The sequence below is a fragment of the Stenella coeruleoalba genome, assembly GCF_951394435.1.
Source record: "Stenella coeruleoalba genome assembly, chromosome: 7".
NCBI classification, from domain to species: Eukaryota; Metazoa; Chordata; class Mammalia; order Artiodactyla; family Delphinidae; genus Stenella; species Stenella coeruleoalba.
In genome coordinates, this window is record NC_137153.1 from 95,715,508 (window position 1) to 95,732,652 (window position 17,145).

Below are 17,145 nucleotides of genomic sequence, written 5' to 3' on the forward strand. Positions count from 1 at the left end.
CAAAAGGTCCCCTGTGTCTATCCCCAAAGCTATTTAGTGGAAGAGGACTGTCCTTTAGCCAAGAGTACACTAGTTGTGGGTTCTTTAGCTAAAACTTCTGCTGTTGGAGCCTAACGCCTCTCCACATTGCCTGTTTTGCCACAGATACCTGTTTCCCAAGTTTACACTGTGCTGGACCGAGTTTGTAGACATGAAGGTTCGTGTGCCCTGTGAAACCATCGAGTACATCGAAGCCAACTATGGTAAGACCTGGAAGGTTCCTGTGAGGACATGGGACTGGAAACGCTCTCCCCACAATGTGCAGCCCAATGGAGTCTGGCCCATTTCTGAGTGGGATGAGGTTATCCAGTTGTACTGACACAGTAGGTTGAAATGGTGGAATTCCCCTCCTGCACAAAAGGGAGATGACTGTTTAAAAAGATACGTGTCTAGTTGTCAAACATAAGTAGGAGCCAAAGAAAAATGACAAGTTTGAAGATACAGAGAGAGTCCTAACTCCTGAGCCAACTGATTTAATTCTCTCATTTTACATTTATTAAAGTCTCCATGTACCAGGTACAATGCTAGGTTACAGTGGAGAAGCAGAGATGAGTGAGACAGATGCCTGCCTCTTTCCCCCTACCTTTGGTAAGCACCCCAGTTTTCCTTTGAGGGAAACACCCTCACCCTTTGAAGAGCTTATATAGAATATGAAATGCTCTGTAAGTGCTTTCAAAATGTTAAATAATTAACATTTTGGAAGATGGGCTTACCAGGTGCAGCTAAGGAAGGATATACTAGTAAAAACAATAACCTGTGTAAGCTTGTATGTTAGGGCTACTTTTAAGGTGTGGAGGCTGAGTTAATATTCAAGTGATCAGACTTTAGGTGACATCAAGAAAAGATGCTAGCAGATTCCTGTTACAAGCACCCTGATGTGGAATTGATTTAGAGCACAGAGCATTATATAAGAGAATGACAGCTTATTTCTAGCCTTGTCAAAGGTACGTAAATTTCCATACACCTTCTATTTTCATATCTGAAGTGAAAAGAAAGCTTATGCTTGTGTGATGCTTAAATTTCCAGCCATTGTGAGAATATTTTCACTGACCTGATAATACTTGTTTGACAAATCACTCAAGTGAGACCATGCTACCAGACATGATATTGAAAGGGTGGTGATTTCATAAAACATATTTTCCTTACTTCATTCTCAATCAATAGGTAAACTATGAGCAATTCATGGTCATTTAATATTTTCTGAGTTTATAACCCTTGTACTCCAATTCTAATGTTAACCCTAAAGTGTTAATAGCAATACCTCCACTTTTTCTAAAGGTATTCCTCAGTGTATTCATTCATCAATCATAGTTCCATATCTTTCACTTATAGCCTATAAACCAATTTCCATGGTTTGTAAACCTGCCTGTTCACTCTCCTCTTCCAGCACTACATCAGGACTCCGAAATACAGATAAGTGGCAAACCTGGCAGCTGTTTCCCACCCCAGATCATAGTATTTGCAAAGTTTGTATTGGTTCCTAGTTGTCCTATCTATTGAATATCAATGGGGCAAGAACTCAGACATCCCTACTTTGTAAAGTAGCACCCACTCTGAAACCCTCCAGTTTCCTTTTTCCCCTCAAGATATGTCCCTGAGTGGACTGGGATGGCTGTGTCTCCCTATCTCTTCACGAGTCACTTTAATTATGCATTGTAAGTGACAGGTAAAGGGATATTAGGCACAGAGCATTGCTATCTTTTTCTTTGCCCAGGATAGGAAGCTAAGTCTTACATTTTATGTAGGTTGCTTAGGACTACTTTCTGGACCAGATTGGCAGATTTTCGTGAAAACTAGAGAATAATAGGAATGTCAGAAATGGAAACCAGAAGGTCTGAGAGAATGGGCTGATAGTTTTCCTAAAACAAAGTTGGGGAAACCTACAAGCTACAACCACCCCACTCCAAATTTTAAAAACAGCAAAAACTTTTTTTTGATAAATGGTAAGCAATGACCTTCCTCTCTTAGGATGAGCTTTCAGTGCATAGTCACTGGGTCTTCTTATAAAAACCTAACATAATTTAGGTTTTCAGGTAACCTTTATAGATTACCAGTAAACTTGTCCCCAAATGACAGGCCATTGTAATCAGCTTTCTTTTTGCTAGAAAATCAGCCCATGGAAATCATACCCAAATTCTAAATAGTTGAACCTAATTTTTTTTTTATGGTTGAAAAACTGTAACAGGTAATAATAGTGTTCCCGGGCAAAATCCACCCTGTTTATTGAGGACCATTTGCTCGTACTTAGCGTCTAAAAGTGCATACACTACACATTTCTGCCCATTTCAAATTGGGACTCCCACTGTTTGCCAGGGGGCGTCTTACCCACCCCCTGTTTAGGTTATTTCTTTTTATCTGTCCCTGGAGTTCAAGGTCTTGAAGCATTCAAATATCTAAGCTAACTTGGCCGCGTGGACAGAGGTTCCATATACATCCCTCTGTAGACCACTGGCTGCTAGAATACCTTTTTTGACTGCCTTCTGGTTTCACAGAGTTCAGACATTGGGTCCTACCCTAACTTGGGAGAATGAAAGCCCTTCCCCAAACTCTGAAGGCCAGGCTTGCTCTGTTACAGATTCAGCTACACTTCATCCTATACTTCTTAATTGTTGCACTCTGCTGAGTGTCCAGAGACCTTGGATCTACCATCAACACCTTATCAGATCACTTTTCTTTCCTCACCTGAGTATTCCAATAATAATTCTCCTAACCTGTCCACTTCCAGGTACAGTTTGCCTGGCTTACCAGGAGAAAACCTCTTATATTAACTTGTTTAGCACCCATGGATGTCCCCAGAGAGGTCCTGAGAGTCAAGACTGACAACCTCTCACTTGACAACCAGGTGACCACTCAGTCCTTCTCTAAGCAGGGAGCACTTGTCCCTCTCTCCTCTGCTGCAGCTGCTGACATCTGGATCCTGGAATAAAACCTCAGTTCTCCAAATTGAGCATCCCTGAGAAGCTGGGCAGTGGGGCAAACCCTGAAATATGACCACTAGGTGGCAGAATGTGTGCCACCATTCCCCCAGACAAGTTAACACTCAAGTGAAAATCATCTTGCTCTTGAGTCTTAAGGGCCAGAGGGGCCCTCACTGCAACACTCATTCTAACCCTTTTATCGTATAGCTAAATAAATAAGCACAGAAAGGAGTGATTTGAGCAAGAAAGAGTTGAGGCTCTAAGGGTGCCATGACTCCCAGCACATGCCTGTTTCACTGATCACAGCACAACATCTTTAGCCCTGCTTGACATGCTTGACGGAGAAGTTTTCAGGATGTTTTTGCCATCACCCACTTAATATCTTTCTGCTCAAATTTAGAGTCTGAGGTGACGAAGGAAGAGTGTTTTGTCCAAAATGCTTACACTGTCTTCATACCTTTATCTAAAACATGCCTTATCTCCAAAAGGTGAAATAGTTCATATCTGGAGGCATCAGCCTTTGGTCATTATATTTTTAATATCCAGGAGTACCTGATTCCCTTAGGCTCACGATGTGTCCCATTTCTGCTTACCTCTCTACTTCCCCAGGAAACCATTAGCACCAATCTAGTAAGTGCCCATTTCTGAAGATTCCCTCCTCTTCCTCTTTACTGATAGTCTCTTATGGAGGATCCAAGAAATTGAGAATAGATTATGCTCATTTCTCTCTTTTTTTTTGTGACCCTAAACCATTGTTTCTAGCCTTACAGGCTACAAAGCTTCAAACGGCACATAGGACAGCAAGGTGTTACACAGGAAAGCAGGGGTAGACTGGGGACCAGAGCTGCATCTGGGAAACACACTTGGAATGAATTCCCACACTCCAATAAACCCTTACCCAGTGTCACAAGCCTAAGGCTGCAGATGTTTCTAAGTCTCCCCCTAGTTTCACCTTCTGAAAAATGAACAGTTCCTTCATTCTTAGTATTATAAATCCCCTGGGGAAACTTCCCCTCAAAACACGGTCAGAGAAAGTACCACATTCCCACCTTCTAAAACATAGCCATCATTTGTAACAACTTTAAAGCACGGGAAAAACTCTATTTCTTGACCATTCAAAAGGATTTCTCTGAAGAAATGCCCCAGCAGCTACTTCTCTTTCCTCCTGCTCTTGTCACTAAGACCCGGGCTAAGTCACCTCTAACATGTCACTTAGGGAAAGTGCCATGTTAGCATAAAAGGGCACAAAGTTTTGAATTAGGCCTGAGTTTGAATCCCAGCTTCATTGTGTGGGATTTATGGTGGGGACCTCTTAGCCTCAGTTTCCACATGAGTGAATTGGCAAAATGAAGAATACTTCTAAGGGGTTTTAGTTAGGATTAAATGAAATATAAAGTGCTTAGTATCAGGCCTAGAATTAGGTAATACTCAAGAAATGTTCCATTTCTTGTTTCCAAATCCTTTTTCTAATTATTCTTCAAATGGGATTAAAGAAACTGGTAGGACACAAACCTTACTCAGAAGGTTGCATGACTGAATTTGCTTAGGGGAAAAAAAATCATTTCATTATAACAAGGCATTAAAGGACAAATTGTATGGTTGATGAATTCAGAGACATGACCAAGTTGCCTCCTTCTCTAAATAGAACAAATATTTTCATTTTATTGGTGAAGCTGTTGTCCTCTAGGGTCTCCTCATGCTATCCCCATATGCTACCTAGTTCCCGGGTCCCAAGCAGGTCACTCTCCGTACCTCCCTAGATTTGGTGCCTGGTCTGCCCTGGACTTCTGTTTCAGTATTCTAGCTTTTCATGGAGGTGAACCCTCACCTTCTTGTTAGTAAATCTCTGCCAGCCAAAATCAGATATAAGCCATGATTTGGAGAGGGAAAGAATTTGGAATACTTAGTTTCACTTAATTATCTGTGCTGATGAATGCTTATGTCAGTATTAATAAACGGGAATTGAAAATACTCTTTTCTACCTTCTTCCCCCACATTTGTGTTTCTGTCTCAACTAGGCAAGAATCAACAGGGTATGTGATACTATTTTAAGCTGCTCCACATCAGACTGAAATCCTAATTATAGTTCATAAGTCAAACAGACCAATTCAATAGTGATGCTTTTTGTACGGTACCTGTTCTAAAGTAGACAAGTATACATTTTTCTATGAGAAATCTGTTTCTATATTCTCAGAACTTATATTTTAGAATGCCTTCCTTGCCTTCCTCCAACCCAACCAATGCAGAGATTATGTCGGAACCCATGAGCCACCCAAGCTGCTGTGTTCTTATGCACAGCTCTCACAGTGGAGTTGAAAGGCAGTATGAGGAGAATTAGAAGTGCTGTATTTTGTTCTATAAAACAATAAACTACTGTCTCATGTACCATTAAGAAAATTACAAGAGTATGCAGACTTATGACTCATTCAGAGCATGGGGAGTAGTTCATGTGTTTGTTAAATGAAAATCATATGTAGCTATTTATGTATCCCTCATCATAACCAGAAAACGTGTTTGTGAATTTTCTAAACAAAGTGATATTTTAAACATGAGTAAATTTCAGTGTATGCTTACCAGTTTACTTTGACTTTATCTTCAGGTACAGATAGTTTGTGGTACTACTGAAAATGCCTTTAATATTATTATTTTGATCAGAATTTGTAATATATAATCCAGTTTGGGACGATGAATAAAATTTTTCTAATCACTTGAGATATTTTGTGTTTATTTTTGCAGCTTGCAGTAGAAATAATAGCCACTAACATTCATAAGCAATCTAGTAAAATAGTAATCTTGCCACCAGTACAGTACTTCTAAATTAAGGTGAGATAGGTTGTATGGGTGGACCCTAATCCAATATGATTGGTATCCTTATAAGAAGAGATTAAGATGCAGACAAACACAGAGGGACGATCAAGTGAAGATTTAGGGAGAAGATGGCCATCTACAAGCCAAGGAAAGAGGCCCTCAGAAGAAACCAGTTCTGCCAACACCTTGATCTTGGACTTCTAGCCTCCAGAACTGTGAGAAAAGAAAGTTGTTTTAAGCCATCTGGTCTGTCATACTACGTTAGGCAGCCCTAGCAAACTAATGCAGCAATCAAGGCAGAATGGTATTGGTAGAGGCATAGACACATAGATCAATGGAACAGAAAAAAAGAACCTAGAGATTGGCATACAAATATGCTCAACTGATTTTTGACAAAAGTGCAAAAGCAATTCAATGGAGGAAGGATAGTCTTTTGAACAATTGGTACGAGAGCAATTGGACAGCCATAGGCAAAAAAAAAAACCAAAAAACCTCATACTTTATATAAAAATGAACTCAAAATGTATCATGTACTTAAATGTAAAATATTAAACAATGAAACTCTAAGGGGAAAAATAGAAAATTTTTATGATCTAGGGCTAGACAAAGAGTTCTTTCTTAGACTTCATACCAAAAGCACAATCAGTAAAAGGAGAAATTGATAAATTGTACGTCATCAAAATTGAAAACTGCTGCTTTGCAAAAGCTTACAAGTAGAGGATGAAAAGTCAAGCTACAGACTAGTAGGAAATATTTGCAAGTTACATATCTGAAAGAAGACTAGTATCTAGAATGTATTAAAGAAAACACTCAACATTTTTTTAAAAATTCGCTTAGAAAATGAGCAAGAGATATGAACAGACATTTCACTGGAGAGGCTATACAGATGGCAAATAAGCACATTAAAAAGATGTTCAGCATCGTTAGCCAAATAGCCAAAAGCAATAGCCAAAGCAATCCTGGGAAAGAAGAAAAAAGCTGGAAGCATCACACTTCCTGATTTCAAGCTATATTATTACCATATACAATGCTGTAGTAATCAAAACAGTATGGTACTGGCATTTAAAAAGACACATAGACCAATGGAATAGAATTGAGAGCCCAGAAATAAACCCATGCATATACAATCAACTAATATTTGACAGAGGAGCCAAGAATACTCAATAGAGAAAATATAGTCTCTTAAATAAGTGGGGCTGGGAAAATTTGGATAATCACATGCAAAAGAATGAAACTAGATCCCTATATCACACCAGTCAAAATTAACTCAACATGGATTGAAAACCTAGATTTGAGACCTGAAACCATGAACTCCTAGAAGAACACATAGGGAAAAAGTTCCTTGACATTGGTCTTGTCAGTGATATGACACCAAAAGCATAGTCAACAAAAACAAAACTAAACAAGTGGGACTACATCAAACCAAAAAGCTTCTGAGCAGAAAACAAGAAAATGAAAGGCAACCTATGAGTTGGAAATAAATATTTACAAATCATATGTATAATAAGGGGTTAATATCCAAAATATATAAGGAACTCATACAACTCAATAGCAAAAAAACATCCAATTTTTAAAGTGGGCAAAGGAACTGAAACATTTTTCTAAAGAAGAAATTCTAATGGCTAACAGATACATGAAAAATTGCTCAACATCACTAATCATCAGGAAGATGGAGATCAAAACCACAGTGAGATAGATATCACCTTACACCTGTTAGAATGGCTATTGTCAAAGAAGACAAGAGCTAACAAGGGCATGTGAGGATGTGGAGAAAAGAAAACCTTGTATACTGTTGGTGGGACTGTAAACTGGTACAGCCACTCTGGAAAACAGTTTGGAGTTTCCTCAAAAAATTAAAAATAGAACGATACGATCCAGCAATTCCACTTCTGGATATATATTCGAAGGAAATGACATTACTATCCTGAAGGAATATCTGCACCCCCTGTTCACTGCAGCTTTATTTACAATAGCCAAGGTATGGAAATAACCTAAGTGTCTATCAACAGATGAATGGATGAGAAGATGTGATGTATATATAGTATGGAATATTATTCAGCCACAAGAAAGAGGAAGTCCTGCCATTTGTGACAACATAGGTGGACCTTGAGGTCATTATGTTAAGGAAAAAAAGTCAGAAAAAGACATGCTGTATGATTGCATATGTAGACTCTAATAAACAAACAAACTCAGAGAACAGATTGGTGGTTGCCAGAAGCAGGGGGTAGGGGCTGGGGTAATTAGTTGAAAGTGGTCAAAAAATACAAACTTCCAGATATAAGTAAGTTCTGGGGATGTAATGTACAGCATGATAACTGTAGTTAGCAATACTATATTGTATATTTGAAAGCTGCTAAGAGAGTAGATCTTAAAAGTTCTCATCACAAGAAAACAAAAATTTCTAACTGAGGTAATGGATGTTGACTTATGGTGGTAATCATTTCACCATATGTACATATATCAAATCATCGTTGTACACCTTAAACTTATACAATGTGATATGTCAGTTATATCTCAATAAAATGGGGAAGGGGAAGAAGTTACAATTTTTCTTTGTCATAATTTCTCCCATGAACACATCATGTGATCTTCCTGAAGTAAATATTAATAAACCAGATCTTGCTCAGCTAATAATTAGAAACCATTTTCTGTGTTGTCACTGGTATGAGCTTACAGGTGTTCAGCTGGTGTCAGCTCTGCCACATCATACTTTGTGTTTTGGGATCTTATTTTTTTTCCTTGGACACAAAAATACAAAATCTGCTGAATTTCAGCATATTCCTCTTCCTTAATAAATCATTTTCTAGAAATTTTGTGAAAATGTGCACATTTACTGAAAATTACTACTACTCTTCTTTTCCTTTTCTTTTTTTTTGGGGGGGGGCCATGCCATGCAGCTTGTGGGATCTTAGTTCCCCAACCAGGGATTGAACCCGAGCCCCAGCAGTGAAAGCACAGAATCTAACCACTGGGCTGCCAGGGAATTCCCTACTCCTTTTATTTCTAATCTAAATTGGTATCTTCCCAGTTCCTCTTTAATAAAGTTTCCCTTACTAGTCCCCCTGTAACAAATACCAAAACTATATATAAACTTCTAAGTAAAGGTGGTAAGTGTAAAAACATTTTCTGGAAGAAGTTAAAGTTGTCAATGATAGAGAAGTAAAGATAGAGGACTACAGTACTGATAACTAATAAACTTAAAAAAAATGTTCAACATTGTTAACCATCAGGGAAATGCAAATTACAACCACAGCGAGATATCACTGCACAGCTATTAGGATGGCTAAAATTTTAAATAGTGAAAACACCAAATACTGTAGTTGTCTCTCTTATGGTTTCTTTTTAAATGTGTTCTTTGCACCATTTTTTGACTATGATTTTACTAGAGTGTCCTTAAACATTTTATAAACGTTCATAATATGTAACACTCTTCATAATAAAATTAAAAGGAATAATCTTGTCTCAGTCTTTGGAAGACAGATTTTTAGCTTTTTGTTTTGTTTTTCTCTTTTTCTCCTCCAATTCTGTATTGATTTACTCTGTAAATTTAATAACCCTCTTTAAAATTTATTTTTGCGTTCTTTTGTGTCCTTTATAGTTGACTTTTCCCCAAGAATATTTATCAGCAAAAGCCCTTTAGCAGCCGGTGTCATTGTTCTTAGGTCTCTAACTTTAACTAATTTCATATTTATCGCCAGTTTTTTTTAATTTAAATTCTTTTTTTTTTTCTAGTTAGTCTCAATACTTTGGAGAATATTTTCTAGAGAATACTGCAGGAAAGGTGACTGGTTGACTAATTTTCTGAAAATGTATTACCACCAAATGTCTTTCAGGTGTCTTAGAAGAACGGTCATCGCATAGTTGGAGTGTGTATGAGTTTGTTTTGGAGCCTAAACTGTGCAACTGTTTAATCCAGCCAGATCCTGCTTAGAAAAACTGAAGGGTGAGCTCACAAAGCAAAAGGCTTAGCTTTTAAGAAGCTGTCCTCTCCTCATGTCATGCGGTCACAATTTGCTAGGAACCAGGTTTCCCCTATATCCTAGTGGAAGACCAGAGAATATCTACAACAGTGCTGTCAAACAGAGCATTCTCTGATACTAGAAATGACTCTGCCTGCACTGTCCAAGACAGTAGCCACGAGCCACATGTGATCTTGAGCACTTGAAATGTGGCAAGTGCAAATGGGGAACTAAATGTTTACTTTGATTTTTTTTAAACATCTTTATTAGAGTATAATTGCTTTACAATGGTGTGTCAGTTTCTGCTTTATAACAAACTGAATCAGTTATACATATACATATGTCCCCATATCTCTTCCCTCTTGCGTCTCCCTCCTTCCCCACCTCCGTATCCCACCCCTATAGGTGGTCACAAAGCACCGAACTGATCTCCGTGTGCTATGCAGCTGCTTCCCACTAGCGATCTATTTTATGTTTGGTAGTGTATATATGTCCATGCCACTCTCTCACTTTGTCCCAGCTTACCCTTCCCTCTCCCCGTATCCTCAAGTCCATTCTCTAGTAGGTCTGCATCTTTATTCCCATCTTGCCCCTAGGTTCTTCTGACCATTTCTTTCTTTTTTTTTTTTTTAGATTCCATATGTATGTGTTAACATATGGTATTTGTTTTTCTCTTTCTGACTTACTTCACTCTATGTGACAGTCTCTAGGTCCATCCACCTCACTACAAATAACTCAGTTTCATTCCTTTTTATGGCTGAGTAATATTCCATTGTATATATGTGCCACATCTTCTTTATCCATTCATCTGTTGATGGACACTTAGGTTGTTTCCATGTCCTGGCTATTGTAAATGGAGCTGCAATGAACATTGTAGTACATGACTCTTTTTGAATTATGGTTTTTGCAGGGTATATGCCCAGCAGTGGGACTGCTGGGTCATATGGTAGTTCTATTTTTAGTTTTTTAAGGAACCTCCATACTGTTCTCCATAGTGACTGTATCAATTGACATTCCCACCAACAGTGCAGGAGGGTTCCCTTTTCTCTACACCCTCTTCAGCATTTACTGCTTATAAAGGTTTTGATAATGGCCATTCTGACCAGTGTGAGGTGATACCTTGCTGGGTTTTTGATTTGCATTTCTCTAATGATTAGTGATGTTGAGCATCCTTTCATGTGTTTGTTGGCAATCTGTATATCTTGTTTGGATAAATGTCTGTTTAGGTCTTCTGCCCATTTTTGGATTGGGTTTTTTGTTTTTTTGATATTGAGCTGCATGAGCTGCTTGTATATTTTGGAGATTAATCCTTTGTCAGTTGCTTTGTTTGCAAATATTTTCTCCCATTATGAGGGTTGTCTTTTTGTATTGTTTATGGTTTCTTTCACTGTGTAAAAGATTTTCAGGTTCATTAGGTCCCATTTGTTTTTATTTCTATTTCTCTAGGAGGGGGGTGAAAAAGGATCTTGCTGTGATTTATGTCATGCGGTGTTCTGCCTATGTTTTCCTCTAAGAGTTTTACAGTGTCTGGCCTTACATTTAGGTCTTTAATCTTTTTTTTTTTTTTTTTTTGCGGTACGCGGGCCTCTCACTGTTGTGGCCTCTCCCGTTGCGGAACACAGGCCCCGGACGCGCAGGCTCAGTGGCCATGGCTCACGGGCCCAACCGCTCCACAGCATGTGAGATCTTCCTGGACTGGGGCACGGACCCGTATCCCCTGCCTCGGCAGGCAGACTCTCAACCACTGCGCCACCAGGGAAGCCCCTTTAATCCATTTTGAGTTTATTTTTGTATATGGTGTTAAGTAGTGTTCGAATTTCATTCTTTTACATGCTGTCCAGTTTTCCCAGCACCACTTATTGAAGAGGCTGTCTTTTCTCCACTGTTTACTTTGATTTTAATTAAATTAAGTAGCATCATATAGCTAGTAGCTAGCATACTAGACAATGCAGGGCCAGAGGATTTGATGGGACCAGCAAGAGCTTTGGAGTTGTAGAGATCTAGACTCAGATCCAGGGGTGTCACTACCTAGCTTTGTGATCTCAGGCTGGTTATTTAACTTCTGAGTTCCAATTTTTTTTTCAACTAATGAGGCTAAAATTAATACCTGCCCATAAGAGTTATTATAAGAATTATAGGAACCCTGGTATATTGCTTAGTACAGAGTAGAAGTTCAATAAATGATAGCTATTAATATTATTATCTTTACTTTTATTTCAACCTTTGGCATTAATCTCTGAACTTCTATTTTCCTAATAATCCCTAGTAATATTTCTGTAAGATAAGAGCCTTTCTGTATTTCAGAGTATTCCTGGTGAGAGGGCCCTGTCCTGAAGACTGGTGATGAGAAGTGAGAGTGGCCTCAAGGGCACAGGTACAAGGCCTGTCCTTTGGGGAGACAGATGGTAGGATTAAAACATAACACTTGGATACGGCTTCAAGACAGCAGAAGAGTAAGATGTGGAGATCACCTTTCTCCCCACAAATACATCAGAAATACATCTACACGTGGAACAACTCCTACTGAATGCTGGAAGAAAACCTCAGACCTCCCAAAAGCCAGGCGTCAGGGCTGTGCCTCTGAGGTAGGAGAGCCAACTTCAGGACACTGGTCCGCAAGACACCTCCCAGCTCCACGTAATATCAAATGGCAAAAATCTCCCAGAGATCTCCATCTCAACGCCAAGACCCAGCTCCACTCAATGACCAGCAAGCTACAGTGGTCGGCACCCTATACCAAACAACTAGCAAGACAGGAACACAACCCCATTCATTAGCAGAGAGGCTGCCTAAAATCATAATAAGGCCACAGACACCCCAAAACACACCACCAGACGTGGACCTGCCCATCAGAAAGACAAGATCTGGCCTCATCCACCAGAACACAGGACCTAGTCCCCTCCACCAGGAAGTCTACACAACCCACTGAACCACCCTTAGCCACTGTGGGCAGACAGCAAAAACAAAGGGAACTACGAACCTGCAGCCTGCAAAAAGGAGACCCCAAACACAGTAACTTAAGCAAAATGAGAAGACAGAGAAACACACAGCAGATGAAGGAGTAAGGCAAAAACCCACCAGACCTAACAAATGAAGAGGAAATAGGCAGTCTACCTGAAAAAGAATTCAGAATAATGATAGTAAAGATGATCCAAAATCTTGGAAAAACAATGGAGAAAATACAAGAAACGTTTAACAAGGACCTAGAAGAACTAAAGAGCAAACGAACAGTGATGAACAACACACTAAATGAAATTAAAAATTCTCTAGACGGGATCAATAGAAGAATAACTGAGGCAGAAGAACAGATAAGTGACCTGGAATATAAAATAGTGGAAATAACTACCAGAGAGCAGAATAAAGAAAAAAGAATGAAAAGAATTGAGGACAGTCTCAGAGACCTCTGGGACAACATTAAACGCACCAACATTCGAATTATAGGGGTCCCAGAAGAGGAAGAGAAAAAGAAAGGGTCTGAGAAAATATTTCAAGAGATTATAGTTGAAAACTTCCCTAATATAGGAAAGGAAATAGTCAATCAGGTCCAGGAAGTGCAGACAGTCCCATACAGGACAAATCCAAGGAGAAAGACACCAAGACACATATTAATCAAACTATCAAAAATTAAATACAAAGAAAAAATATTAAAAGCAGCAAGGGAAAAACAGCAAGTAACACACAAGGGAATCCCCAAAAGGTTAATAGCTGATCTTTCAGCAGAAACTCTGCAAACCAGAAGGGACTGGCAGGACATATTTAAAGTGATGAAGGAGAAAAACCTACAACGAAGATTACTCTACCCAGCAAGGATCTCATTCTGATTTGATGGAGAAATAAAAGGTTTACAGACAAGCAAAAGCTAAGACAATTCAGTACCACCAAACCAGCTTTACAGCAAATGCTAAAGGAACTTCTCTAGGCAGGAAACACAAAAGAAGGAAAAGACCTACAGTAACAAACCCGAAACAATTAAGAAAATGGTAATAGGAATATACATATCGATAATTACCTTAAACATAAATGGATTAAATACTCCAACCAAAAGACATAGACTGGCTGAATAGATACTAAAACAAGATCTGTATATATGCTGTCTACAAGAGACGCACTTCTGACCTAGGGACACATACAGACTGAAAGTGAGGGGATGGAAAAAGATATTCCATGCAAATGGAAATCAAAAGAAAGCTGGAGTAGCAATTCTCATATCAGACAAAATAGACTTTAAAACAAAGACTAGGACTTCCCTGGTGGCGCAGTGGTTGAGAGTCCGCCTGCCGATGCAGGGGACACAGGTTTGTGTCCCGGTCTGGGAAGATCCCACATGCCATGGAGCGGCTGGGCCTGTGAGCCATGGCCACTGGGCCTGCACGTCCAGAGCCTGTGCTTTGCAACTGGGCCTGCACGTCCAGAGCCTGTGCTTTGCAACGGGAGAGGCCACAACAGTGAGAGGCCCGCGTACCGCAAAAAAAAAAAAAAAAAAAAAAAAAAAAGAAATAACAAAGACTATTACAAGAGAAAAAGAAGGGAACTACATAATGATCAAGGGATCAGTCCAAGAAGAAGGTATAACAATTGTAAATATTTATACACCCAACATAGGAGCACCTCAATACATAAGGCGAATGCTAACAGCCATAAAAGGGGAAATCGACAATAACACAATCATAGTGAGGGACTTTAACACCCCACTTTCACCAATGGACAGATCATCCAAAATGAAAATAAATAAGGAAATACAAGTTTAAATGATACATTAAACAAGATGGACTTAATTGATATTTAAAGGACATTCCATCCAAAAACAGCAGAATACACACTCTTCTCAAGTGCTCATGGAACATTCTCCAGGATAGATCATAACTTGGGTCACAAATCAAGCCTTCGTAAATTTAAGAAAATTGAAATGTATCAACTATCTTTTCTGACCACAACGCTATGAGACTAGATATCAATTACAGGAAAAAATCTGTATAAACTACAAACACATGGTGGCTAAACAATACACTACTTAATAACCAAGAGGTCACTGAAGAAATCGAAGAGGAAATAAAAAAATACCTAGAAACAAATGGCAATGGAGACACAATGACCCAAAACCTATGGGATGCACCAAAAGCACTTCTAAGAGGGAAGTTTATAGCAATACAATCCTACCTTAAGAAACAGGAAACATCTCAAATAAACAAGCTAACCTTACACCTAAAGCAATTATAGAAAGAAGAACAAAAAATCCCCAAAGGTAGCAGAAGGAAAGAAATCATAAAGATAGGAACAGAAATAAATGAAAAAGAAATGAGGGAAACGATAGCAAAGATCAATAAAACTAAAAGCTTGTTCTTTGAGAAGATAGACAAAACTGATAAACCATTAGCCAGACTTATCAAGAAAAAAAGGGAGAAGACTCAAATCAATAGAATTAGAAATGAAAAAGGAGAAGTAACAACTGACACTGCAGAAATACAAAGGATCATGAGAGATTACTACAAGCAATATATGCCAATAAAATGGACAACCTGGAAGAAATGGACAAATTCTTAGAAATGCACAATGTTCCAAGACTGAACCAGGAAGAAATAGAAAATATGAACAGATCAATCACAGGCACAGAAATTGAAACCGTGATTAAAAATCTTCCAACAAACAAAAGCCCAGTTCCAGATGGCTTCACAGGTGAATTCTGTCAAACATTTAGAGAAGAGCTAACACCTATCCTTCTCAAACTCTTCCAAAATATAGCAGAGAGAGGAACACTCCCAAACTCATTCTATGAGGACACCATCACCCTGATACCAAAACCAGACAAAGACGTCACAAAGAAAGAAAACTATAGGCCAATATCACTGATGAACACAGATGCAAAAATCCTCAACAAAATACTAGCAAACAGAATCCAACAGCACATTAAAAGGATCATACACTATGATCAAGTGGGGTTTATCCCAGGAATGCAAAGATTCTTCAATATATGCAAATCAATCAGTGTGATAAACCATATTAACAAATTGAAGGAGAAAAACTATATAATCATCTCAATAGATGCAGAGAAAGCTTTTGACAAAATTCAACACCCATTTATGATAAAAATGCTCCAGAAAGTAGGCATAGGGGAACTTACCTCAATATAATAAAGGCCATATATGATAAACCTGCAGCCAACATCGTTCTCAATGGTGAAAAACTGAAACCATTTCCACTAAGATCAGGAACAAGACAAGGTTTCCCACTCTCACCACTATTATTCAACATAGTTTTGGAAGTTTTCGCCATAGCAGTCAGAGAAGAAAAAGAAATAAAAGGAATCCAAATCGGAAAAGAAGAAGTAAAGCTGTCACTGTTTGCAGATGACATGATACTATACATACAGAATCCTAAAGTGCTACCAGAAAACTACTAAAGCTAATCAATGAATTTGGTAAAGTAGCAGGATACAAAATTAATGCACAGAAATCTCTTGCATTCTTATACACTAATGATGAAAAATCTGAAAGTGAAAGTGAAATTAAGAAAACACTCCCATTTACCATTGCAACAGAAAGAATAAAATATCTAGGAATATACCTACCTAAGGAGACAAAGTCCTGTATGCAGAAAATTATAAGACACTGATCAAAGAAATTAAAGATGATACAAACAGATGGAGAGATATACCATATTCTTGAATTGGAAGAATCCACATTGTGAAAATGACTATACTACCCAAAGCAATCTACAGATTCAATGCAATCCCTATCAAATTACCACTGTCATTTTTCACAGACTAGAACAAAAAATTTCACAATTTGTATGGAAACACAAACGACCCCGAATAGCCAAATCAGTCTTGAAAAAGAAAAACGGAGTTGGAGAAATCAGGCTCCCTGACTTCAGAGTATACTACAAAGCTACAGTAATCAAGACAGTATGGTACTGACACAAAAACAGAAATATAGATCAGTGGAACAGGATAGAAATCTCAGAGATAAACCCACGCACATATGGTCACCTTATCTTTGATGAAGGAGGCAAGAATATACAGTGGAGAAAAGACAGCCTCTTCAATACATGGTGCTGGGAAAACTGGACAGCTACATGTGCAAGAATAAAATTAGAACACTCCCTAACACCATACACAAAAATAAAGTCAAACTGGATTAAAGATCTAAATGTAAGGCCAGACACTATCAAACTCTTAGAAGAAAACATAGGCAGAACACTCTATGACATAAATCACAGCAAGCTCCGTTTTGACCCACCTCCTAGAGAAATGGAAGTAAAAACAAAAATAAACAGCTGGGACCTAATGAAACTTAAAAGCTTTTGCACTGCAAAGGAAACCATAAACCAGATGAAAAGACAACCCTCAGAATGGGAGAAAATATTTGCAAATGAAGCAACTGACAAAGGATTAATCTCCAACATTTACAAGCAGCTCATGCAGC

The 17,145-nt window shown here is 38.5% G+C and overlaps 2 protein-coding genes across 7 annotated transcripts in view; both read left to right on the forward strand.

Moving 5' to 3' along the window:
• Positions 1-17,145, forward strand: part of FKTN (fukutin) — an 89,156-nt gene that overhangs the window by 67,410 nt on the left and 4,601 nt on the right. For 2 of the 5 annotated variants that reach the window (XR_013829119.1, XM_079927075.1), the window contains exon 10: positions 145-242. Coding sequence is in view for 4 of the 5 variants with exons in the window: in XM_079927075.1 (XP_079783201.1) it covers positions 145-242 (98 nt within the window). In the remaining variant the exon portion in view is untranslated. Of the gene's footprint in view, positions 1-144; positions 1,402-9,598; positions 9,709-17,145 lie in introns of those variants that run through there. The other 3 variants (XM_079927073.1, XM_079927072.1, XM_079927074.1) reach the window with 2 other exon arrangements.
• Positions 216-17,145, forward strand: part of TAL2 (TAL bHLH transcription factor 2) — a 35,950-nt gene continuing 19,020 nt past the window's right edge. The window contains exon 1 of one of the 2 annotated variants that reach the window (XM_079927081.1): positions 216-242. The gene's annotated coding sequence lies outside the window, so the exon portion shown is untranslated. Of the gene's footprint in view, positions 243-9,692; positions 9,709-17,145 lie in introns of those variants that run through there. The other variant, XM_079927082.1, reaches the window with a different exon arrangement.